This window comes from Apis mellifera, linkage group LG14, assembly GCF_003254395.2.
Source record: "Apis mellifera strain DH4 linkage group LG14, Amel_HAv3.1, whole genome shotgun sequence".
In the NCBI taxonomy this organism is placed as follows: domain Eukaryota; kingdom Metazoa; phylum Arthropoda; class Insecta; order Hymenoptera; family Apidae; genus Apis; species Apis mellifera.
The window spans coordinates 3,632,520-3,659,364 of record NC_037651.1 but is presented as its reverse complement, the minus strand read 5'-3'; the positions used below and the strand labels follow the sequence as shown (position 1 = coordinate 3,659,364).

The 26,845-nt window shown below is 34.4% G+C and overlaps 1 protein-coding gene across 1 annotated transcript in view; it reads left to right on the top strand.

The window, feature by feature from the left end:
- Window positions 1-26,845, top strand: part of LOC410479 (zwei Ig domain protein zig-8) — a 401,583-nt gene that overhangs the window by 236,342 nt on the left and 138,396 nt on the right. Inside the window, exon 3 of the mRNA XM_026444937.1 lies at window positions 4,722-4,932. Coding sequence (XP_026300722.1) covers window positions 4,722-4,932 — 211 coding nt within the window. The remainder of the gene's footprint in view (window positions 1-4,721; window positions 4,933-26,845) is intronic.

Here is a 26,845-nt window from a genome sequence, read left to right as displayed (position 1 = left end):
CGTTCCAATTTCAATCTAATTTCATCGAATAATTTTCCAACTTTTTATTATCATTAACCGTTGAAAATTATATTATTATTTTATCAATTATGTCATACAATCTTTTTCCAATTTTACTATTAATTAATGGTACTTGTAGATTTTTCTTGGAAAATATTTAATCTGAATTCCTTGCATCCCAGCTCGTATAAAACTCGTGCAAAATATATAATTCGAAAGCTCGTCCAAGCTTGAGTTAAAAAATGTTTTACACGGATCTTTACGAACGAAATTTATTATTATTATAATGCATCTATGACCTACATGTTCAACTCGATAAAACACGCGTCGATCTCTAGCCTTTCACGACGGTTTCCATCATCGATTCCCCTTTAAACATAGTTTATTTATCGTCGCAATAAATTTCCTTAGACGAGTGGCGCTCGATTCTCTGGCCGAGTTAAAACGGATGGACGATTGCCCGATATATATCTCCCTTTCTTCTTTCCTCGATAAACGGCTGTCAAATTTTGCGTGCAATTTGGACATTGTTTACAACGATATCGACGAGCGCTTCATCATCTCGTTGGGTGGCGTTGAAATATCCGAATCGACGTTCATTTGAAATTGACGAGGATCGATCTCTCCAAATATCCTGATCTGTCACGTGAACCGAGCGTGAGCATTTTGACAAAATTCAATCCTCCTTCTTTCTCTCTCTCTCTCTCTTTCTCTCTCCCTGTTTCCTTTTATCCCTTCACGTAAGAGGATTAAGTCGGAGTTGGTCGGTTTTTTACACGTGTGGATCGAATTGTTTCGACACGATTCAATGGAAGAATTGAAAGTAAATATAAAATTATACTCTTTTTGTCAGATGTATAAATATCCCGTTATATTTACGAGTTGTACGACGATTTAGATTTCTATAAATTGTTTTCCCAACTTGCTATTATTTTAAATCCGAGGAAAGCTTCGTATATTTCGTAATGAATCGTGGAAAAATGTTTAATTATGTAAAGCAGAATATTTAAACAATTTTTCAGAATTTGTAGAAACGTTTTGATCAAAATCTTTCTATTCGAATAAAAGTTAATATCAATTTTAGCAAAAGTGATGTGATAGAAATAAAAAATTGAAAAGCTATTAATTCAAAATTTAATTCAACTCTTTTTTACGAGATCTCAAAAAAATGGAGTACAAAATTTAAAGAGAAAAATCCCTTAATTCGATTCCTTCCTTCTCGATCGTATAAAAATATTTCACGATCGAAATTTCTTTTTGTATAAAAAATATATTTATATCACGTGTTATACGTACTTGACGTTAATTAGCACTGCGTACAAGCGTATCAAGAATCGTATCTAATTACATAAAACATTTCTATTAAACCGGCGATGTTCAATCTCCCCTTTGATGGAAGCACAGTGTGGACATTGCTTTACTAATGCCTAACAGGCATTGCCAATAATCATCCTGGTAAACGTATTAATCGATGCCATGCTACGTGTAACTGTGACATTCACCCCTGTGGCTATGAGATGGCGATGAGAGTGATATGGAATCAATAACGATCATCGTTGATAAACCATAAAATAATACTTTGTATCCAGTCTAACTTCAAACGCGTTACGATCTCTTTATTCTCTCTCTCTGATACAAGATGTGACGAGGTATGACTAATAGTCAATATTCGATATTATCCGAAGGACGCCACGAATTACTCGAATTAATTCGACTTCCTAATAAGATTCGATGACGATAATACAGTTAGTGGGAGGTGTATATTTGCAGTGTAATGTGCTGTATGTCGATATATATATATTGGAAGGAATGTAATTTTTATTTGGAAATTGAATGGATTCGTTTCGTTTGATTGAAAAAAAAATAAGAAAAAAGAAAAACGTAACTTGCGTATCGACAAATATTTTTTTTGATGAATTTACATCGGTTTATATAATAATCTTTTAACATAACAATGGACGAATATTTTTAAACAATGGAACATTGTGCTTTTCCTTGCAAACTTGTTACACCTGTTTGATTCATGTCCGATCCCATGTTGAAACGGATATAATTGAATTTCAAAAGCGTTCAAAGATTCAGATACACGCCTTGAAATATTCCATATCCAATATGAACGATATGATACGATCCCTGCGAGAGAATTCCTGCGAACGCGAGAAAATTTCCTCCAAGTACGAATGAACTTCTGTTGGAACAAGTATTCTGCGGAGACATCATAAAAGAGCGTAAAATCGAATGCCTCTTCGAAACTCACCAAGCACATCACACACAAACCCCAAACTAGATTTTAATTATAATGTGAACAGCAAGGAAAAATCTCAATTCTATATTCAAGAAACATACTCTAATTACTCTATTTCTTATACAAAATAATAATCCACTTCTCTTAAGAGGAACACTTTTCCAATATAAAATCTCGTTAAAAATTTCCCAACTGAAATCCCCTTTAACAAAAAGGCCTTTAATCAACACCAAACTCGAGCTTGCAAAACGCAAATACTCCAGTTTCGTTATCCCTATGCGGCACATTAACAACATAACGCAACTAGGATACGGGGAAACTTAACTCGTGCAACGAAACGAGTTTCGAACAGTTTCTGCGAACGAAATCGACGGAACGGAGGGAGGGAGGGGCGCGCTTGATTCTGTAATCCTTTTGATAAGCTTAAACGGGGAACAGGTGCCGGTTGCATGAGAGAGAGGGAGGGAGGAGATCGATCGTTCGATTAGAAACGGCGAATTACCTTTGGCTGCAGAGTCGAGAGACGAGAGAAATCTATTCGGATGGTAATTATTAACCTCGTGACGTCGGTTATTCGCGCCTTTCGGTTACACGTTGTTTCGTACGTGTTACACGACTTCCTGCTGCATTATGCATATTCGACGGGAAACAAGCCTCGCGCGGCGCATTAAAGCCACCACCGGCTGACGCGCCTCGATTCCAACGGATGGAAACGAGCGGTGTCGAATATCGATGGATATTCCGAGGTAGGGGAAGGGAGAGGAGCTTTAAATATTTTTTTTTTTTTTTTCTAAAATTATTCTTCCTCGAATCGCAATTCACGATCGAAAATTTGAATAGAATTATATCTTTTTTCGCGATATTGTAATTGTATCGATGATACAAAGTTTTAATTATAATTATATTGGAATATTCTCGACTATAACTTTTAACCATTCTAATGTAAATTCTCAATTCTTACAGAAATTGAAAAAAGAACGAGGGCATCGAAATTCTTATTTTTAATCAACGAACTCTAAGAATCGATAAGTTTAAAAAAAAGAGAAAATTAGATAGATAAAGAAGAATTAACAGAATGAAATTTTATTCATTTCTGCTCGTGGATGAGACTATTTCGATGCTGATGCAAAGAAGGCGTGTACCAATAATCAAAGATGATTATAACGAATTAAGTGTTCAGGAAAAGAAAACATGTTTCACAAAGTGACAATGCGTGTCTGATTTTTTTTTTTACGATTGTATCGTTGCGAATTCCTCGAACTTGTCATAGTCGAGAGAGAATATTATCGAGAATGCTTAATTAACGAGTGATATCAAATCGTTTTAATTATTTACAATATCGTTGTTAATTCTCGCCCTGGTGTAATTATCGTGGAAAAACTTGTTGCCGAGGAATCTGTCTGAAATGCTTTTAATTGCATCTCCCGTATCGCGAGAAAGTGTAGTCGCGAAATTAATTATGAAACGATCCTCCGGCCAAGTTGGTGGTTAGACACGGTTTCCTGTGTAGGAAAATTCTGTGACGTGTAATCCGGCGCGAGCAACAATTTATTTTATTAATTGCCACGCGCAAGTTCGTCACCGTGGAAAATAAATTTTCGCCGATTATCTTAAAGGGAATTGCGTCTTGGGAATTTTTGTTTTTCTTTTAAATGAAATTGAATCGTATTATCTCGTGTTAATGAAAGGGAGATGATTGATGCTAATAAGGAGAAGAAGAGATAAAGAATTTTTTCGAATGAAAAGAGACATGTTTCGCGTTTTATTCCACAAGACTCGAGAAACTTTGAATATAAGAAAATTATAAAATCACGAATTCGTAGAAAACTGTCGAACGTAAGCGTATTTCATGTATCGATGAAAAGATGTAAATAAGGATTTTCTATTTAAAAGTTTCCAAAGTTCTCGTCTGCTTGATTAGAAATATAAAAAGGAGGAAATATGGAATACAAAATAAAGTTTTCCTTTATTATCGAAACGGAGAAACCCATTGAAAGAAAGTGCGCACCTAGCAATGCATAGTGGTGTGAATAATTGAAGTGGAATATTGAATTTATTTTTCCCCCTCTCCAAAATATCATTCTCCATATAACATGAAAACATCTCGATCTGCAAAAATCAAAAATAAGAAACGTGAAACTCGCATTCCAATTTCCAAAAAAATATATCCATGGTGTCTACAACAAGTAACAAGAAATCTCAACATTTCCCTATAAAATCCTTAATCAAATTAAACTTGATCTATTTTCAAGTAAAATAATAAACACATCTTGGTTAACTTTTGATAGAATTATATTTTTCTTAAATCAAATCGCTGTTCCAACCATTTCCAACCTCGTTTCACCCCAAATCCAACTCGCTCCCCCTCCGAAGATTCATCCATCATCGGTGAAGAGCCGCCGCAGCTGCCCAACCCCTCCTCCTTCCGAGATGAAGTATCGCCGGCTTACACCCGCATCTTCTGTTTATCTCGCAGGTGTCCTGGATGCGCAAAAGGGACATGCACATCCTGAGCGCGGGCATCCTGATGTACACCTCGGATCTAAGGTTCCAAGTGATCCATCCGGACAAGTCTGAGAACTGGACCCTGCAGATCAAGTCGCCCCAGGAACGGGACTCGGGGGTTTACGAGTGCCAGATCAGCACCGAGCCGAAGATGTCGTTGAACTACAGCCTCAACGTGGTCGGTGAGTGAAGTATATCCGTAGTGAATAATTCAGCTCGGCTTCTCTACGTTTTACAATTCCAAAAAACCCTTCAGACGAACATTTCGATCGGGGAAAATCGTCCATCTTTCGGGCGAAACCGAGGTGGCCTCGCCGCGACCTCTCCTCGAGTCGTAATGGATTACGGCTTGAATTTTTAACCCCCCCATCGATTTGTAAATCGTTACCGCCATTACAATTTCCTCGTGGAGGAGACAAAGCTTGCCACGTTCAATTTTCCATTCGTGTTGTTCCCCTCAAAAGAAGAATTAATAATTTTCAGGGAGGAAAGAAAAGGAAAAATTAAAAGATAATTTTAATTCGCTTGATTATTTATTTTCGTAATTGAAATAAGGATAGATCAAGGAATTTTGACTCGACTCTTCGAATAAAGTTAACTTGAATTACTTATTGAAACTCGAATAACGTTTAATAATAATAATAAATAAATTATCGAAGTAACTTAAATTAATTAAAGTAATTAGATATTGTCATCTAATCAGACTTTCTTCTTCTACGTAGAGCTCTCTCGTGCAATGCTCTCTCTCGATTTATTGAATTTTTTCGACCGTGTGACGCTTCAACTTGAACGAAAGGTTAGACGAACGATAGCGATAACGGGGCGTTATTTCTCGTTTCTTCTTGCCGCGAAATAAAATACCGAGGCAGGGAATAAGTTATCCCGCTATCGGAAGCACGGAGTTAAGGCGCGCTATAAACAAGCTAACTCGATCTTCCCCCTCTCTTCTCCGTATTCCGGAAGGCTTTCATATTGGCATAACCGGGGAACTTAATCTTTGCAGTTCGATAACTCCGCAACTCTTGCCGCCCTGATTTCTCGTAAACTTTCCATCGTTGGCCACCAGCGTGCCAATTCCTGCGCTGAATTAAAAGCGCCGCTTGCTACGAATTATGTCCAACTTCTCGCTATATGGAATGGAACGGTGTTGCATCGTGGTGGAAGAAAATTAATAACCAATCTTAAGAATCTTGTATGATATTTTCAGGTAAATGTATTAATGTGAGAACAATAGTTTCAGACGTACGTTCAAAATTCTTTGATAGAAAGGAGTTCTATATTTCGAAATAACAGAAAGTCAAGCTCGGTACATCTTTTCAAATATCTCGCTATAAGAATGGAACGGTGTTGCATCGTGGTGGAAGAAAATTAATAATCAATCTTAAGAATCTTAATCCTGTATAATATTTTTAGATAAATGTATTAATGTGAGAACAATAGTTTCAGACGTACGTTCAAAATCCTTTGAAAGGAGTTCTATATTTCGAAATAACAGAAAGTCAAGCTCGGTACATCTTTTCAAATATCTCGCTATATGGAATGGAACGATGTTGCATCGTGATGGAAGAAAATTAATAATCAATCTTAAGAATCTTAATCCTGTATGATGATTTTTAGATAAATGTATTAATGTGAGAACAATAGTTTCAGACGTACGTTCAAAATCCTTTGAAAGGAGTTCTATATTTCGAAATAATAGAAGTCACAAGCTCGATACATCTTTTCAATTCGATTCGAATATAAAAACGTGCCTAACGAACTTCGAATCCTGGAAATCAAACAGAGAAGAAAAAGAAATGCAGGCGAAAATTCACGAAAATTCTGCAGGAAACCACCGCGTCAGAAAAATTAAAAAGGAAGAGAAAGAGCGAGTAAATTGCAATTTTCCAAGCCCTTTCCCCCAACGCGCCCCTATCACGACCACGAGTGTCACGGGTGGAAAAGAAGTTATCTGTCTACCCTTCTGCCCAGAAAAACTCAGATGCAGATGCAGGAAAGGAGGGAAGCGTTGACGTTCAAATCTTTGGATAACGACGAAACAGAGGACTGAAAGAAAACCGAGTCCAAGGGATTCCTCCTCTTCCCTTGAAAGCAATTCGATAAGCGGCTTGATGGAAGCCGCCTTTGTAGATCTCGCAGAATCTCGTGCGTGGTCTTTATGATACAAAGTGAGAATGGCCGACGAGTGGAGAGGGAAAAAGTTAGCGCGAAATAAATCGTCGTTCCTTCCATCCGTTCCAGCCCCGTAACTCGTAAACCATGGACTCGATGGCGAAATCAATTTTACAAATCCGTCGTGGCAAAAACTATACGTCTCGAAACTTTACGCGTGACGTCTCTCTCTCTCTCCGTAGACGAGAGATTTGTTGCCTGGAGGGATGAAAGAGAGAGAGGGAGAGAGAGAAAGAGTTGGTTTCACGTTGAATGGAACGTGTTTTAGTTGGGTTAACAGCCGACTGTTTCTGTCCGTGGTGATAAGTTATAAGGGATTTGCGCTAGGAAATCTTTATTCGAATCTGAAAAAATTCTCTTTATTGGGTTTTGTTTTGTTTTGTTCGATTTTTCTTTTTTTTTGGATAATTGATATTATTGCAGGGGATGAATTGTTTCTTGTTTGTGACAAGTTTAATTGTAATTGCAATTCTTTTCAAACAGGGTGCTTTTTAGTTACGTTTCAAAGTTTTGTTAAGGTTTTTGATAAATATTCCAAGTGTAATTGTATCTAATTAGGTTGAGTTTGATTATTCATATCGAGTCATTGAAAAGTTGAATTTTATTAATTTTAAAAATTGCATCGGATGGAAGGATTGTTTAAAAATTTTGGTGAAATTAGGAGAGGGTTGGTTTGAAATATAGAAGAAGAAACTGTAATCACAATTCAACAGATATATCAGAGGATATTTTATTGTAATATCACAGGTTTAATGAATTGAATTATATCGTAACAAAAATTTAAGTACTTTACATATCAAACTATAAATATCGTTCGATTACATTATTTATCATTATTTGTAAAAATCAAAAATCATTTATATCATTCGATTAATATAAATCGAATTTGTACGATCATTTTAACAGGGAAAGAGATCTCGCGTTCTGAATTTTCTATTTTCCATCGAGACACGATTTTCGATTTCCATTAATTTCGAAATAAAATTCGAAATATCGTCGTTTGTATCATCGATACAAAAAAATGATCCGAAAGATATATATATATATATAATAATTTTCAATTATTAAAGAAAAATTTCACCAGCGATTCTTCGAAAACGCGATATTAATCGAACATTTTCCCAAAAATCCGCCAATTACTCTTCATCGATTTCTCCTTTCACGTCGTTCAATATCCTTTCCCATTCGATTCCGGGATCTCCTTCGTTCAATTCACATCCACGCGATCTTCTGGAAAAAAAAAACTATAAAAATGAGGAAATAATCGAACAATCGATCCCTCGTTGTTCGTTCATCGTTTCGAGAGAGGAAGATTAACCTATCGTCGCGAGTAACCAATCCGCTCGTACGAAACATTTTAAATTTCATCATAATGATTCACCTTTGTTGAAATAAATATATTCCAGGTTGAATAACGTGTTTCATCTTTGATTCGTCTCTTCCAGTTTCTTCCGGTTGATCGGGCTGATTCTTGCTCCTTAAAGAGAAACTACTACTGCTTCTGAACTGGAACTGCTTCCCAGATCGGTATGTAAATATATAACGGCGAATATCCAGGAGATGAGAAGAAATTTAATATTGGATCGGTGGCATTTCGGTGATTAATAAAGTGAGAATAAATAGACGATAAAAATTTTTCATTGTAAGAAAAGCTGGTAGTTTCTAATGGGAGGAGAGAAGAAGTAGATGTTTTTTTTCAATGGTAACGGAACGAAGTAAGTGTGAAAAGAAAGAAGGATCGCATTGGCAACGAGGTAACAAGGAGTGAAGTTTGGCAAATGGAATGAATTTGAAATTGTTTTGCCTCTCTGTGTCTTCCAGGGCAATTGATTTTCTTCCCTGAAAATTTTCTTCCTTTATTTTTATACAATCGAACGTGATAATCTGTGTATCGTTGGTTGATAAAATCGTTCTCGATATCGTTTTTTATCCTCTTATCAACGATTTTGATTCCACGTTATGGATCGTTTATTTTTATGCAATGTTTAAAATTATTGAAAATTTTCGAATATATATATATATATATATATATATATATATATATATATATATATATATATATATATATGTATAGTTTTTCACGGGGCGAAATTTTTCCATTTTATCGGCATAAATCCAATATTCAACGAAACCTTTCTCAAAAATTCGCCAATTCCTCCATCTATATTCTCCGCTGACCACAAAACAGTCGGTCCATCTAAAAGACGCATAAAGACTTTTCATTTCTCGAATTATTTTAATTTCTTATTATATAACTGAGATAATATATTAGAAAGATTTTGAATCAAAGCTTGGAATATTAAAGATATCGATTCACGTAGCGATATTTAATTATAAACAAACGTATCTTTTTCAATCGTGAAGCTCGAAAATATCAATCTTTTCGCGATTTTCCGATTATCAATTATCAAAACATGTACAAATTTTTCCCTGTTCTGAATTCTTTGCTTTTATTATTTCAGTGGTGACGCGATAAAGATTGCAGAAATTGGGGCAAAGTTAACTTTATACAGGTTTACACAGCATCTCGATACAACTCTGACCGAGATTTCAGCTTCTTATTTTCTCTGTTCCATTCATCCGCTCGTATCATCCACTCGTACACGCAAACTTTATCGCCCGACCGATTTTATAACGGCGCGCCAAAGGGACTTTAACGCTGGGATTTATGAATATTGACCGTTTATAGATAGTAACAAGTGTATCTTCTTTATTTCATTTTGTACGATATTTTTCCAAAGCATAACATTCGTTCGAGAAAAACAAACTGCCTTTGCCTCTCATCATTATCTTCAATTTACATTCCATGTTTCCCATTCAATTTCGAAAAAACTGAAAAAAAACCAATTATATAAGCTATAATATCAAGATTAGACTCGCAAAAATTTCCTTCTTTCCTTGTATATATAAAGACGCGTACACGAATCTCTATTCATTCGTTCCATTTCAAATTTCGAGGGAAAGAATATCTTCGTCCAAATCCCCTAATTTTCCCCTGCTGTTGCTTCGACCAAGCCTCGACCAACCACTCTTCAACGAACACCGTTCCGTAACACGATTCTGTATACATAGTTGCATAATGTCGAAAGGATGACCTCCGAGAAGCGGAGTCCCTCCTCCTGGATCGCATCCTTGTTTTGCTTTTGTCGATAGCCGGTGTTGTTGGCCGCCAAATCCTTGCCAGGGGTTAATTAGCATTTTCGCCGGTGTGTCTGTCATCCCAAGCTGTGTGCACCGCCTCCCAACGATGACACGGCGCAGAGGCTGGAGACACGCCGGTTCAACGATCGATGATATTGGTCCCGATCGTTGCAACATCCCCCGTGGCAAGATATTTGAGCGACGCGGAAAGGGTGGCGGAAGGGTGGCGGTTGCAGTGGAGGAAGAGGGGGTGGAGGGGTGTTTGATGTGTCAATTAATAGCGAGGAAATTAGAGAGAATCGCGTTAAACGATCGTGCGGATGTTGTGGAAGGGTTGAAGGAAGGGTTGAGAGGAGAAATTGGAAGGTTTAGTTCCTTTTTTTTTTTTTTTTTTTTTTTTCAAGGATGAAATTTATTCTAGAGGGGAGAATATTTGTTTTCGAATTTTATTTATTGGTTTAGATTGGGTTAGGTTAGTCAATTGGATTGAGTCTGAATTTGAGGAGAATGTAAGAAATAATTATTATAATTTTCTCGAAAGAGGATTTTGATGTTCTTCTATCTTTTTTTTTTTCTGTTCATTGAACGAAAATATTGAAGAAAATAATCACGTGCTCGATTTGTTGTAATATAATTTTCTTTTTTTTTTTTTTGCGATATCGAATGTACACGAATGTATGAATAATTTTCTCATAAACTTGTCCGAAAATGCTTGATAGAATAAAAGGAAATGAACGAATGAATGAATTCTCGTGGAAGGAAAAGCAAGAAGAGAAATTTATACGGGCGGCCATCATAGTTTCCATTAATAATAAATATTACTTTGCCGCTTTCTTATTCGAGCTTTATTCGGAAAATAGGGAATCACGAGTGAAACATATTTTTTCGTACGAGGCAGTAATTTTAAAACGTTCGCTTGACATTCTCCATTTCATAATGAAAAGCGAATAGCGCAATTGCGTCTGTTTCCTCTTCTCTTCTGTTCCTTTTTTTTTTTCCTTCCTTTTTTTTTCTTTTTTCTTCTTTTTTTTTTTTAATATATATTTTTTATTTTGGACCTGAAGCAGAGACAGAAATATATTTCATATGACTTTTGAACATTTTTTTCCTCTACGTATCCAGGTTTGTTTCATTCCCATGAATATTGGATAGAGAGATCCCTCTTTTTTTTTTTTTCCTTTTTTTTCCCCCCTTTTTTTCTTTTTTTCATACGTTAATTACGCATGCTTATTAAATTTATTATACATATGTTTATATCATATTCGAATAATCCTTCAAATTTTCGTTTAATTATACGATAGAAATTGCACGTTTTAATAAATTCAATTTTTCATATTGTGATTTTAATAAAGTGCGGTTGAAATTAGAAATTTTTAGAATTTAATATTTCTTTTTCTTTTTTTTTTTTTCGCGTACAGAAAAAAATTTATAGAATTTTATTTATGCATGAAATACATTTTTTTCTCTTTTTAATTTGAAGAAATTTTCATTTGTGTAATAGGAATTTTTTAATTTACCAGCTAATGTTTCAATTCAAAGTTGAAATAAAAAAAAAAAAGAATCGTAACACGTATTTTATAACTTAATCGATACAAATATATTGAGTTATTTAAAATAATTTTAATTTTCATTGCGGAGATAATTAAACAAACATATTCATGAGAAGAGAAATTTTTAAGTTAAATATTAAAAGCAAATTTCTTTCTCGTTTTAATCGATTGACATATCGAAATGAAAAATAACACGGAACACCATTGGAAAAATATATTATTAGAAATCTCGTATCTTTAATTTCATTTCGTTCGAATATTTTAATTTCAAGATAAAATGTTGGTTGTTCCATTAAAACAAAAAAAAAAAAAAATTGAAAATAATATCCTCACCATTTCGAAATAAAAATACAAAGTTACAAAGTTTCGTTAATTTTCGATTCTATATATTTATCAAAAATTACGAATCAATGAATCGATCTTTTTATTGCACTTTATTACAAAATAAAATCCATTTTCCCTTTCGCTCCACCTTATTAAACGCCAGAATATAAACATTGCTGAAAGCATTAATTTAAATACATCGAATACGCGCATGTGAATCGTATTTAGATAACAAATAATTTGAATAATTTGCATAATCAACATATATTCTGAATTATCGTATTTCGAACTGGAAATTTCAATGTCACAGCAGTCGTGATCCAAGATTGATCGAAGATAATAATCCATGCTACGATAAAGTCTCCATCTACTTTTTATCGATCTTTGAAATTCCATTAATCGATTGCCAATTAGTAATGAGATGATAGTGTAGAATTTTGTTCGCGTATATACACATATATATATATTGGTAATTTATTTACGAAGCAGGGCGTCGAATGGGCAGGCATTACAGCATGATTCCGCTATAAATGAATATTGGTTAGCCGAGCATAACATCGTGATCAATTATGCAATCTGACGAGCCTGTACCGACACGAAATTACCCCGTTGCTCGATTCGAGGTGAATTAACAATGTTTTCCACCCCCCGCGAATCGTTGAACCTTCACCGATTCATCGGAGATTTTCGCAACAAACATCCTCGTGCATTGGCCTTGGACGATACTCCATGACTTGGTGGAAATTTCGAATATAATATTGTTTCGTTTATCAGAAAGATAGAATTGTGCATTGAATATTTTTTCAAACAATTGTATAATATTCTTCGAGTTTTAATAAATAATGATTCTTATCGAAATCAAAGTATGGAGGATTTTAAGAAAACGAATTTTTAATAATTGTAAGAAGAGGAATTAGGGAATGGAAAAAAGAAATCAGGATGAGAGGAAAGAGATAGAAAGATAGAAATGTGCATTGAATATTTTTTAAGAAAACGAATTTTCAATAATTGTAAGAAGAGGAATTAGGGAATGGAAAAAAGAAATCAGGATGAGAGGAAAAAGATAGAAAGATAGAATTGTGCATTGAATATTTTTTTGGACAATTGTATAATATTCTTCGAGCATTAACAAAGTAATGATTCTTATCGAAATCAAAGTATGGAGAACTTTAAGAAAACGAATTTTCAATAATTGTAAGAAGAGGAATTAGGGAATGGAAAAAAGAAATCAGGATGAGAAGAAAAAGATTGTGCATTGAATATTTTTTCGGACAATTGTATAATATTCTTCGAACGTTAACAAAGTAATGATTTTTATCGAAATTTTCAATAATTGTAAGAAGAGGAATTAGAGAATAGAAAAAAGAAATCAGGATGAGAAGAAAGAGATTGTGTATTGAATATTTTTTCGGACAATTGTATAATATTCTTCCAGCATTAACAAATAATGATTTTTATTGAAATCAAAGTATGGAGAACTTTAAGAAAACGAATTTTCAATAATTATAAGAAGAGGAATTAGGGAATGGAAAAAAGAAATCAGGATGAGAGGAAAGAGATAGAAAGATAGAATTGTGCATTGAATATTTTTTCGGACAATTGTATAATATTCTTCGAGCATTAACAAAGTAATAATTTTTATCGAAATCAAAGTATGGAGGATTTTAAGAAAACGAATTTTCAATAATTATATCCGTAAGAAGAATTAGGAAAAAAGAAATCAGATTCGCAAAGGAAATTTCAATAAATTTCATCATTCATAGAAGATAACTTGGGGGATAGTCAATGATTCTAACACGGATGATACTTTCTCTTCCTATCCTAGGAATCTAGAATTGAGATCGAACTACATTTCGAAAAATTCGACAGGACAAGTATAAAATCAATTTGCATTATTTAACCCTGCACGAGAGATTCATAGTTTGCCTCGTTTCCTGAATCTTGAAGGACCAAGGTGACGATCGAAGACGGTGAGGACGAAGAGAAGGAAGAGGGGAGGAACGAAAGGGTGTTGGATAATTCCTTCGCCTCTTGAAACCGACTCCTCGAATAACTCGAGGGAAAATAAGGGGGAGGAGGGAAAGGGAATATCACTAACCGTCTCTAATAACACGGAATATCTTACCCCCAACCGAATCTCCTTATCACGCTCTTGGATGTTTTCATCAACCCTGGCCAAAGATTGAGAAACATAATTTTCTTTGATTAAAATCCATCGAGTGGATCGATTCTTTCTTCACGTGCCTGCGATTCCTGCAATTCGTTTGACGGAACGTGTTATTTTGATCGATCTGTTCTTCTGAAGAGGGATGCGTTATTCTTCTCTATTGTAATGAAATAAAATTGTGGAAGAGTATTTTGATTGAGGATAATGTTCGAAAGAGTGATATAGACTCGATGAGATAAATGGGAGAGGATAGTCATGATCGAGACAAGAGATATAGCAAAAATGGATTTAAGATTGGTATTTTGATTGAGAATAATATTCGAAAGAGTGATAGACTCGATGAGATAAATAAGGATAGTTATGATCAAGACAAGAGATATATAAGCAAAAGTGGATTTAAGATTGGTTTTGTGGCGATAATTTTGGACAATACTGGTCAAAGTAGAATTATTATCAAAGATCATGTGATTGAGGATGGATAAGATGGATAGTCGTAACAAGAAATTATTTTATCGTTAAAAGATTTTTTCCACGATTGTTGGAGGTGTTTGAAAATTAATATCAACATGAAAAGAAAATTAAAGAAAATTATTTGTTATTAATGGCTAATTTCTTCAGAAGATGAAGAAGAATTCTCATTTGTAACGTATACTTGCATAAGTAAATCTTTGATAGAGTCAGGTATGAAAATAGAAGTACGGTTGAGATGGTAAAGATACTTTTTTTTACTTTAATGGATTTCTTGAATGCAAGATTCTTACGAGGATTAAATTAAATTTCATTTTTCCAACGTTATGTTTTATTTAAAATTAAATAATACTAGCCATAATGCTGTCTCGTTTACGATCTCATCTTGCCTTTTGTGCCCCAGCTTTTTCTAATCAAACGATGACTTACAAGCTGATTAAAATTCTAATTAAAATGGTCGATAAAAAAATCGGGTTGAATAAGTAATGCATTCAAGTAATAATTACAAAACTTTATTCACAGTTGTAGAATAATTTCTAATATCAAAGAGATTGCACGAATATTCAAACAATTTAATTTCAACGAGAAGCTTCTAAATAATTAATATTTTTATCATTTAATAAAATTAAATTCAGGTTAACAAAATTTTCCAACATTACTTTTTCTCTTTGCTCGTTATTACATAGCTGTGTCGTTTGAATTATCGCAAAACAATTCAATCCAAAGATTTTCCAGAAAAATCAAAGTCTCACAATTTTTTTTCATAGCTATCGTTCAAAGAGATAAAAATATCTCCTCGAAAAAACTCTCCCCTTCATCTTAAAAAAGAAAAGAAAAAACCACCAGCGAACGAAGCAAGGAGAAACGGAGGAAAATCTCTCAAAATTCTCCTCCAACCTGGAGTATAGAATTTAGAATTAGAATCGTGCCAATAACGCAAAGACGAGATACATTCGATCTAATTCGAATAGAAAAGGAGAAAAGAAAAAAGGTTGAAGAAAAATTCACAGAGAATTCTTTTGAATTGAAAAGATGCAAAAAAAAAAAAAAAGAAAAAAAATTCGCAAGACAGGCGATTATTAGGCACACGCTTGACATTGCTCGTGCAATTAAGTCTCATTGTCACGATTGGCCACACTTGGTTACAATATGGGGCCGAATGACACGCGTTAACGCACTGACGGCTTAATTGGTTTCACCCTGGCCCGTCCCCCTCCATCACTGATCCACGCCCCCGCAACGGTTACCATTGTTGCAACGCAGCACGGGAGGCTACAAATCAATTGCGAAATTCGCGGTAATCGCGCGAGAATAATGGCATTCGTTCTTCGAGAAACGTTCCGGATGATTTAACCGGCGATCGAATTTCTCGTCCATCGCGAGAAATCTCCCTAAATCTTCCGCCTTCTTTTCTTTCCATTTTTATCATTACATAATTCCCATAATTTCTTTTCTTCTTTTATTTTCTAATACAGATATCGACGTGATTTTTTTGTTAATTGAATCGATGATGGAGAGCTAATTGCAAATATTTCCTTTTTTTCTCAATAAAAAGACACGTTAAGTTTTCGTTATTCTTTGCGATATAATTACATATAAATGTGGTAATAAATTCATGAATTTCAATACTAAACTATCGCTACACTTATTCTAGAATTAACGACAAGTATCTCAAGATACTTCGATACGAAGATAGATTCTTCGATCCTAAAATAAGATTCGATCTAGTTCGAAACGGAAGGAATGATAGAAGCAAGGAAAATTGTTGGAGAGATACTGAATTCCCGTTTAAAACATATAAATATGGTAAAAATTTATGAATTTCAATGCTAAACCAACGCTACACTTGTTCTAGAATTAACGACAAGTATCTCAAGATACTTCAATACGGAGATATCCTAAGATAAGATTCGATCTAGTTCGAAGGGGTGGTGAAAGCAAGAGAAAAATTGTCGGAGAGATACTGAATTCCCGTTTAAAACATATAAATGTGGTAAAAATTTATGAATTTCAATGCTAAACCAACGCTACACTTGCTCTAGAATTAACGACAAGTATCTCAAGATACTTCGATACGGAGATATCCTAAGATAAGATTCGATCTAGATTCGAAACGAAAGGGATGATGGAAGCAAGGAAAATTGTTGGAGAGATACTGAATTCCCGTTTAAAACATATAAATGTGGTAAAAATTTATGAATTTCAATGCTAAACCAACGCTACACTTGCTCTAGAATTAACGACAAGTATCTCAAGATACAGAGATATCCTAAAATAAGATTCGATCTAATTCGAAGGGGTGGTGGAAGCAAGAGGAAAATTGTTGGAGAGATACTGAATTCCCGTTTAAAACATATAAATGTGATAAAAATTTATGAATTTCAATGCTAAACCAACGCTACACTAGAATTAAGTTCTAGAATTAAGACAAGTATCTCAAGATACTTGGATACGAAGATAGATTCTTCGATCCTAAAATAAGATTCGATCTAGTTCGAAACGGAAGGAATGATGGAAGCAAGGAAAATTGTTGGAGAGATACTGAATTCCCGTTTAAAACATGGTAATAAATTCATGAATTTACATTTGTTTTAGAATTAACGACAAGTATCTCAAGATACTTCGATACAAAGATATCCTAAGATAAGATTCGATCTAATTCGAAGGGGTGATGGAAGAAAAATTGTCGGAGAGATACTGAATTCCCGTTTAAAACGCGTCCCCTGTTAATCTTTTTCAGATCGGCCGTATTATCGGGCGAAAATTCAGGCTCGCGCGATCCTCCGCAAGGACTGGATCCGCCGTTTACACGCGTATCCGTTGCCAACATCCCGCAATAACCGCCCATTGAAACGCGGCCGCGGCGAGCCGCCATTAAGCGTATCAAAATCGTTAACGATAAAGCTCGATAACAGGCGGCCGTGCGATTAAACGCGCTTTATTCGCGGACGCGGCGCGCATCTAAATCCCGCGGCGGGTGGAAACGTCACCGAAGCGGCCGACCTTCTCGGCGCGCGAATAAACATCTGCGGAACTGCGTGATTCTCGCCGCGAGGATTTGTCATCGTAATCGTGTTTCGCGCGATCGTAAATTTTAATTTCACACGGCGTGTGAACGAAGAAGGGAGTACACCAAGTGAACACCTCGTTGCGTTGGAGGAAGAGAAGCGTGTGATAACGGGCGACTTCCGTGTTTCGAGTTTGGATGATCGTTTTTTTCTTTTCTTTTTTCGATGAACTATTATCAGCGTGAGATATTTCGAGATTTTTTTTGGTAGATTGAATTTTATTTGAGAATGGATAGCGTTGTGTGGGTGATTTATCTTGTTTGTAAAAGAAGAAAAAATTATTGGAAAAATAACGTTTGAGATTACGCAACATCGAAAGAAAATTGATTTCGTTAAAAATAGGTTGTTGGTAATAGAATTTAGTTATTTCTCTCTGTTTAAATTTAACGTTTTTAATTTCTTTTTACAGGTAAAAAAAAGAATTGATCAAAATTTCCCAGGGAAAAATAAAATAAAATAAAACTCTTTACCGATGAAATAACGGAAATAAAAGACGTGGTTTGAAAGCACGGTCGATTTGCAGGGGCGCTATTTGTGCTCGTGTGGATGGAAAACTGATCTCCATGACGTAGAATCGAGTCTTTTTCTCGAATAACCAACAGATTCACTCGCGGGAAACGTTACTACGCGACTGAGTCGAATAAATTTTCACTTTGGGAAATTTATGAGGAGAAATCGACGATTCTACGAACACGGAATCAACCGGTGCATTCAGCTCGATACTTCGCGACGAGAATTACATCTCAAGCGATTGAAAGATTTCTCGAGTAACGTATCAATTAATATTTTCTGTTAATAAATGAATTACACGTAACATATAATTAACTTTGAATCCTTTAAATTCGCTATTAGAACTAGGGGAAATTCAAATCGATGTAACTCTGAAGATAACGAATTCTCATCGATGAATAAAAAAGCGTAAGAAGCGTGGAATCTTCCTCTTTAAAATGCTTTTTGATTTATCTCGATATCACTTCCGGTTCCCGAGATATCATCCTGTGAAGTAAAGGTTAATTCCTGATCCTTTACCTTAAACCCGATGAGATCCTATTAAAATTAGGAAAACTTTGAACCGCCATAATTCCGAAAATAATGACTTCCGGTCAACGAGTAAAAAATCATTAGAAGCGCGGAACCTTGCTCTTTAAAATGCTCTTCGATTTATTTCGATATCACTTCCGGTTCCCGAGATATCATCGTGTGAAATAAAGGTTAATTCCTGATCGTTTACCTTAAACCGGATTAAAAGTTATTAAAATTAGGAAAACTTTGAACCACCATAACTTCGAAAATAATAACTTCCGGTCAACCAATGAACGATCGTTGGAAGCGGGGAACCTTGCCCTTTAAAACCCTTTTTCATTTATCTCGATATCGCTTCCGGTTCCCGAGATATCATCGTGCAAAGCAAAGGGTAATTTTTAATCGTTCGCTATTTCTCTCCTTGTCTCTTATTCGGGCCTCTCGCTCGCACCTCCTTTCACTGACCTATCTCAAACTCCAGACGAGCGACAGACACGATTCCAGGAAAAACGTAGTACGCGCTTCTGAAATATATAGGTCAATAGATGGCGCCACCATTCATATTTTTAGCCCTGCGTCAAGTACCGTGGGCACTTTAAATCGTTATATCTCGGCAACCGATTGAGATATCGGGATAAATCAAAAAGTGACTTCAACGACATGGTTTCCTCCACCTTTCGAACAGACTTTGATAACAAAATTTTCAATTTCTTTTTCACAATTTTTACATGAAAAATTGAAAGTGTATTTATTTTATCTTCAACAAATGGATTCAAATTAGTAAAAGATATATTGTATGTTACGAATATGTAACGAAAAGAATTTGTTCGTGCATAATGAGAGAAATTAAAAATTCGTAGCTATAAACGATAATGAGAAAAAAAATAAGAGTATACTAAATCGAGAAATTCTCTTACAGGTGATATAACATTCGCAGAAACTAACTCGCACCGACTCACGACCATTTTAACGCGCGCTGTTATCGGACAAAAAGCAAAAAAGGGGATCGATATGGGATATTATAGATTCACTTGGTCCACGAAACCCCCTTTTTCAAATAAACCGGTCACTCGATAGCGAATAAAATTGTCCGATTCGAACGGTGTAATCTCGCGTGTTCAACCAGGCAGGAAAACAAAGAAATTATCTTTTCTTTCTTTCTTTTTTTTTACCGTTTGATGAAGTACCCTTCCCCCCCCCCCCCCTTTTCGGTTTTCCGATAATTGGAAGAATTCCTCGAGAGCGAGCCACTTGCATTATTAATCGCTTTCTATCGCATATTTTTGTCACGTCTCGACGTCGTTATCGAAAGTAATATCCCTTGGAAAGAATAGCCGGAGCAATTTCGGATTCCGAGTCGAGTGAAATTATTTGTTCCAAACGGTTACGATGGGTCGCGATAGACCCCACCACGGTGTAATTGTTCGAGTGTAAGTAACGTTTAATGGCACACGGATATATATACATACTATATCAATTTTATTTCTAGATTTTTATCCTCGCTTCCGTGCACATTTCATATCTTATAATTGAAACTTGAAGAAGATCCCACACCTTGATCCTTCCCTTTAATTCAAGAATTAATCATCGATTTATTTTATCGAAAGAGAGTTGAGATTATTCTCGAGACATTGGAGATTTTTTTCAGAAATATTAAACGTGTTTTCGATCTTACCAAGAAGATTCATAATAATAATAATAATAATAAGAATTCGCGAGGGGAAAATTTTCGAAACGATCTCGTAACCGTAACATTTGTCCCACTTTTCGGAGTTAGCAACTGTCACCAGCAAACACGTATAAAACGGCAGTTGAACACATTCGTTTCGCAGGGTGGATCGATATTCTCATCCCCCGATGGGATGAGGGATTCGAAGATTAAAATCAACCGGCCGCCACGGAATTTCGAATACGGCATTTGCATCGGTCGTCGTGTTCCACGACGAATAATTCAAATTTCCTTTTTTCTTCTTTTTTTTTTTTTTTCAACGCGCGCTCTCTTCTCCAATTTCACGGGGGCACCGTTTATAATTTCGAATTAAATTAAGTTCGATCGATTACGTTGGAATAATTCGCGGATAATTTCGAGGCGACCTTTCGAAGATTCTATATCCAGAGATCGACCTCTTTGAATAAAATAAAAGTTCCGACTTCGAGTGGATGAAGTTGAAGTGTTGAAGATAGAGTTTATTGTTTTTTTAACGATGATGAATTTATCTTGAATCCGTGTACTTCTGGCGAAAGGAAAAATTGATTGAAATTATTTCTTGTCAAATTTGTAGAATTTTTTTTTTCAAATTTTCTTTTATTATATATGTATCTATCACTTTCATAAATCGAAGAAAATTTTGATCGTAAAAGAATAAGAGTTGAGAAGAATTTTGTGCCTGATTGTTAATATTTTGTTAATAATTTCAATTTTTTAATTCAATCGTATTCACTGTGTGGAAATATGAAACAAAAATGGAATAATTTCTGTTGATTAATTGATGGTTCACGGTTCGCATTAATGCGCTTAAGAATATACATTTATTTTTTGAAGGGATTAAATTGTTTATGACATCCTTTAAAACGTTATTTTCAGTGAGGTAGTAAAAGTAGATAGGAGCCGGAGTCCTATAACTTATTTTATGGATGGAGATGCAGCGTAGACCTTACTGGTAAATAAATGCCAATAAAGATTTTCTTTTCCCCGACGAAAAAGTTGCACGAGCTTTAAACGAAGTGAAATTTTAACGAGGTTATTAACAAAATCTAGAATTATATATATATTTTTTTTAAAAAAACACATTTTTCGAATAACTTATCACTACTGAAAAATTAATTAATAAGGAAAATTATTTTTCTCGTTAATTAATTATTCAATACTCTCCTTGATTCTCTTGCAAAAGTAAAAAGTTGGGTAAAAACATTTCTTTCTTTTTTTTTCTTTAAATATAGAATGGGCAAAATTAAAAATCATAGAAGCCTATCTTTTGAAATTTAATTTAATTTTTTTCAATCCTACATTACACAGCTAGAGATTAGATTATATGAAAATATATTGTATTAAATTATAATCAAGAGAAATTTTTCGAAAAACAATCCGTTTTAATTTCTACTTTTTTTCTATTTTGAATCCTTGAAAAATCTTTAGAATCATATAACTTATATCTTATAGCCGAGTCGTGCAAAAAAATATTGTTCTCAAAAAGATCCATTTTACGAGCAATTTCTACGTTAGCTTTTACTACGTTTGTTAATAACTTTTCTTCATTCTTTCTTTCTTTTTTTTTTTTTGCGACATGATTCAGCTTAATCCTGCTTCCTTACCTCGTAAACTCTTATGAATACTAAAGTGATACGCGGTACCACGATCGATATAGAAAATTAATGCTCTCTATTATTATCATCGCGACTATATACGAGATACTTTACTCACATTTCCATATTTCTGCATTCCACGATCCTCCTATATTCCGTATATTTCATAACGTTCCAAGCTCAAATCTCTCAATTAATAGACGTTCGATTAAATCTACGAATCATTTCAACGATTTCTCTCGTCGCGGAATATTCTTCTCAAAATTTCCATCATCGAAACAAGTAAAGATAAAGGCAGCCAGATCTAGGATTCGAGCGGAAGAGAGCACGTGTCCTTAAAACGATCGTAAAACGGAGGAACAGTGTCTGCGATTTATGACGCTGTTTCTGGATCGTAGGGGACAGCTTAACACTGCACAGAAGAGAGAATTCGAAGAGAATTTGTACGAGCTGCATAGTTCTACGAAATCAATCGCAGGCAAATTTCACTGCAATATAATAATAATAATTGTGTAGAACATACTCGTAATTGACTCGATTGCGAAGGATGCATCGAGGAAGGAACGTTGTTGAATCTCTTGTGTTACATTCGATACACTTGTTCAAAGTTGATTATATTTCATTAAGAAAGATTGAAGAATCTTTGGATTAAGAAAAATTTGATATATTTCGTTTCGAGTAAGAATTATTTAAAATACTTTTTATAGATGGATGGATTATAACTATTGGAACAGTTTGTAGACGAGTTCTTGTCATCAAGTTCTCGGTGTAACAGTTGGCGTGACACTCGGATTCGTGACAGATTCGAGATTCCAGATAATGTGCAGATAATAAAAGGAATATTTCGTATAAATTTAACATGTGACAATTTCCTTTAAAGCCGCGGCTTATAATCGAAAGAGACGAGATTCAAGAAATTGATATCGGTTCCTTGTTCGAAGACACGTTCGAATGGAAACACAACCATGATTCATTTATGATCCGGTAAAATGTTATTTTACGATTTCTCTAATTAGAAGCATCCGCGCCGGTTGTTCAAGTTACTTAAATTTAATTGAAGTACCTCGTCGTCGTTTCCAATCCGCATTCAACGGGGGATCCGTGTCGGCCATTAATTATAAAAATCAGGCGCGCATTGAATCCCTCGTGGTTCGTTTAAAAAAAAAGAGAGAGAGAGAAAAGAAGAAAATAAGGAAGAGAGAGCATCTTGTTTGGAAAATATCTCGCAAGTGTACGAAATTGAAATTATACTTGATCTTAAAGCGGATCGTCCTGGAAATATATACATCAAAAATCTTGGAGGAATTTGCAGATAGAATGGAATTCGATGAATAATTTTTAAACTTTCTCGACAAAAAGGGGATAATGTTATCAATGGGTGATGAGAATCGAGTCATTCTTTTTTATAATTAATTTAATTATTTCCTGGATATTTGAAACTCTTTCGAGAGAGAAATGGTAAAATTTTATAAATGAATATGTTTCGAAGTGACACAGTTTTTCAGTTTATAAATATAATTAATTCGCGTTTCAATCTTTTGTAGTAATATCGAGTAAGCCAGGAGATAAAACGCGTTAATATTTCGCGCATTATGGAACAAAAAAAAAAATATTTGCCCGTGTCCTGGCCAATTTTATAGTTGTCGTAATTAACGTCGTTTCCAACGTTGAGTGTGAACAAAAGAGAGAGTGAGAGAGAGAGAGAGAGAGAGAAAATTCTTTTGGAAGTATCGCTTCGTTTCATTTTCCCGAAAATTCATCTCGCATCTGTTCACGGAATAAAATTTAAAACCTTTAAAATTTAAAGCTATTAGCCGTTTGTGCCGACGTTGGACTGAACTTGACAAGAGATTTTTCGTGAAAAGGCTTTCGTAATCAGCCTTAAAACGAAACATCGAATTTTCTATTTCCTTTTTCTTTAATTTGATTTTTTTCTCCTCTCTTTTTCCTTCGTTCTTTTTCTGGAATTTTTGAATAAGTTGTCTTGAATTGGTGAGAACAGAAAATTGAGATTCAACTTTTCATTGACGTTACTGTGCCATTTGGATCATTTTCCATTTAACATTACCCAATCAAAAAATTTGGAAGAGAGAAAAGAGTAATTTAATTTTTTCATTTCATTGTTTCTTTTACAATATTTGACAAAATAATTGGTGGAATCACCTCAAGATTCTTTCCACGACAAAACGAAAATATATAACACGATATGAATACAGAATACAATTGAAACTCATGATTAGACCGCAATAAATCCATTTTCAATCCGTTCGTGCGTCAAACAATAAAATGATTCCAAGATTTATGGATTGTGATTCATTTATTTTGAGAGATGCGCGTCAGAAGAAATTAAAAAAAAGACACCAAAATGAATAAACTACTGTTATCGTAGTAAAAGTATGTCTGTCAATTTCTAACGAGACAACAACCAACTAATCGCGTAGAAATAGAGATCGCAGCATTTATAGGAATTTGTTTCTCCTCGAACAAGAGATCCAGTCTCTCCTGTTCCATGCTGCCATTACCTTCGCCATATGAAAAGACCCGACGATAATCTGCATGCAAAAAGATATGGCGGATGAGATAGCGTGTATATACACCATCACGTTTATAGTCCAGCCTCGAATAATACGTGTAATCTCGTACTTGGGCGCGCGTATTAACGTGGCCGATCGTCGACTCTTAGTCGTGGTTGCGTTAATCCACGCAATCTATTCGCGACATGCTGAAACGCCATATTGATTCACGGATTTGCGGCCACGTGACGCGCGGTATTCACGAGATAAATAAATGTAATTTCGGCAAGCTTAACCGATTCTTTTCACGTTTAGATGTAAAAGATAATATTTTGATATCGATATTCTAGTAAAAATTGAAGATATGTCTTTTAATAAGAATGAAACTCGAAAGCCATATTCGTGAATAATTTTTAAACGAAAGGTATACAATTTGAGAATTCTTATTATTTAAACGAGAAGGTTTCAAGTTTTAATTTAGTCGAAATTATAATAAAGGAATTTTATATATAAATAAATCGTCAAATTGGATAAATAAAAAAGAAAAGGAGACTCGTTTAATGTAATTAAGATTACATCCGCGAAATTAAATATCTTCGAATATTTTGATTATTAATAATCAAACGCGATTATGATAATCTGTTCTTCGAGAAAAGTTGGTTTAATTTATTGTTCAAACATTCAATTTTAATCAAGCCTGGCAAATTGATGCATCGTAAATTATAACATGTTAATTAACGTGGTTTTTAATTTTTTCCACTTGTTCAAATAAAATTCTTGAATACACGCACAGGTGAATGTGTTCCTCTTGAACGTGCTCTTCAATTTCTATTGCAAAGAAAAAAAAAACCATCGTTAAAGTTTGATCAGAAAAGTTCCAGGTATCTCGTTATATAATTAGTTATGCAAAACATCGTTATCGCCTTTTCTCATGAATCTAATTTTGCAAATGTGAAAGTGTGCGTAACGAGCCGCTGATTTACGAGTTTCGACTTAATGGCGGGAATAAATCTATCTTTCGGATAATTTGCAGTAACGGTGACGAAATTATTTGGACGAGAGCTTTCGAAAGCGCTGCAAAAAATACATACTTGGAATTTTTAATCATCACAATTTTTCGTCATTGACTTTGAACGTTGAGCAATTTCTTTCTTTCTTTCTTTCTTTTTTTTTCATTTAATTACAACTTGTACCATATCACTCTTCTAATTAGCAATGCTTTAACAAAGTTTATACGATACAGTGAAATTTCGCTATGTTAATTATGTAATGACTGGTGTGCAAATGTGTGCAAATCCTGGTAAATTTGGAAATTGTTATTAGTCCAACTAATACTTTCGAAAACTTTTTAATTAACGTTAATGGGGAAAAATTTCACGTTTCACATTTCACAAGTTGAGGAATATATATATATATAAAAAACTGTTACGAAAGTTAAGATATCCAGATTTTTATAGAACTTTTTCATAAAATTAATTTATAAATATATTTAATAAAAATTGATACGAATCAATTTTGGTAATAAAAATAATAATATATAAGTTTCAAGTTAATTCTATGAACAAGTTTCAAGCATAAAGTAGAAATAATATAAATAGATAAATAGATTTTCAAATGCTCACATTGTGTCGTGACGGAAGTTGGCAGTGAAACAAGATGATTGGTCGGTCGAAAAACTCTGGCCTCCCTTTTTTTTTTTCTTTTTTTCTTTTTTTAAATCGTTATGTAGAGACAAGCATAACGAATGGAGAGTAACGTAATAGTCGGTGACGTGCGAACTAATCCGATTGTTGCAGTCACTGTCCGATTATTCCCAATAATCTGCGACACGCGTGTAACGAACCACGTCCAATGGTGACAATGAAACAGTCACAGTGTGTCTCTGATTACCAAGAATCAGACTTCTTACCTGATGTATAACAGATAAAAATTGTATCGTATTTGATCGTAGATTCGTAATAAAAAAAAAAATTAACATATCGTTTAATGATATATTAATTTTATCGAAAATAAGCACACAACGAGGAAATTTCTAGTTATTTTTTTATTCCTATTCTATTTTATTATCTTCACCAATCATCCTGAAATAAATCCAAGGTTCGTGTATTATTTTTATACATCGTTCTTTTTTTTAAATTAAATGGTTCTTATTTTCAATACAGCCGTTTAAAATAACATCAGAATTTCCAGAATTAATGAATCGTGATTTTCAAACGTTCTCGATTTGATGAATTAAAAAAAAGAAAGAAATCACTTTAATCGCACAGACGAGCGGAAAACCGCAGAGTTTGCGCCCCTCCACTCGAAAATTCCACCAGCAACCATCGGCCGCAAATCTGATCGAAATCGGCGTTAATTAGCTGTGC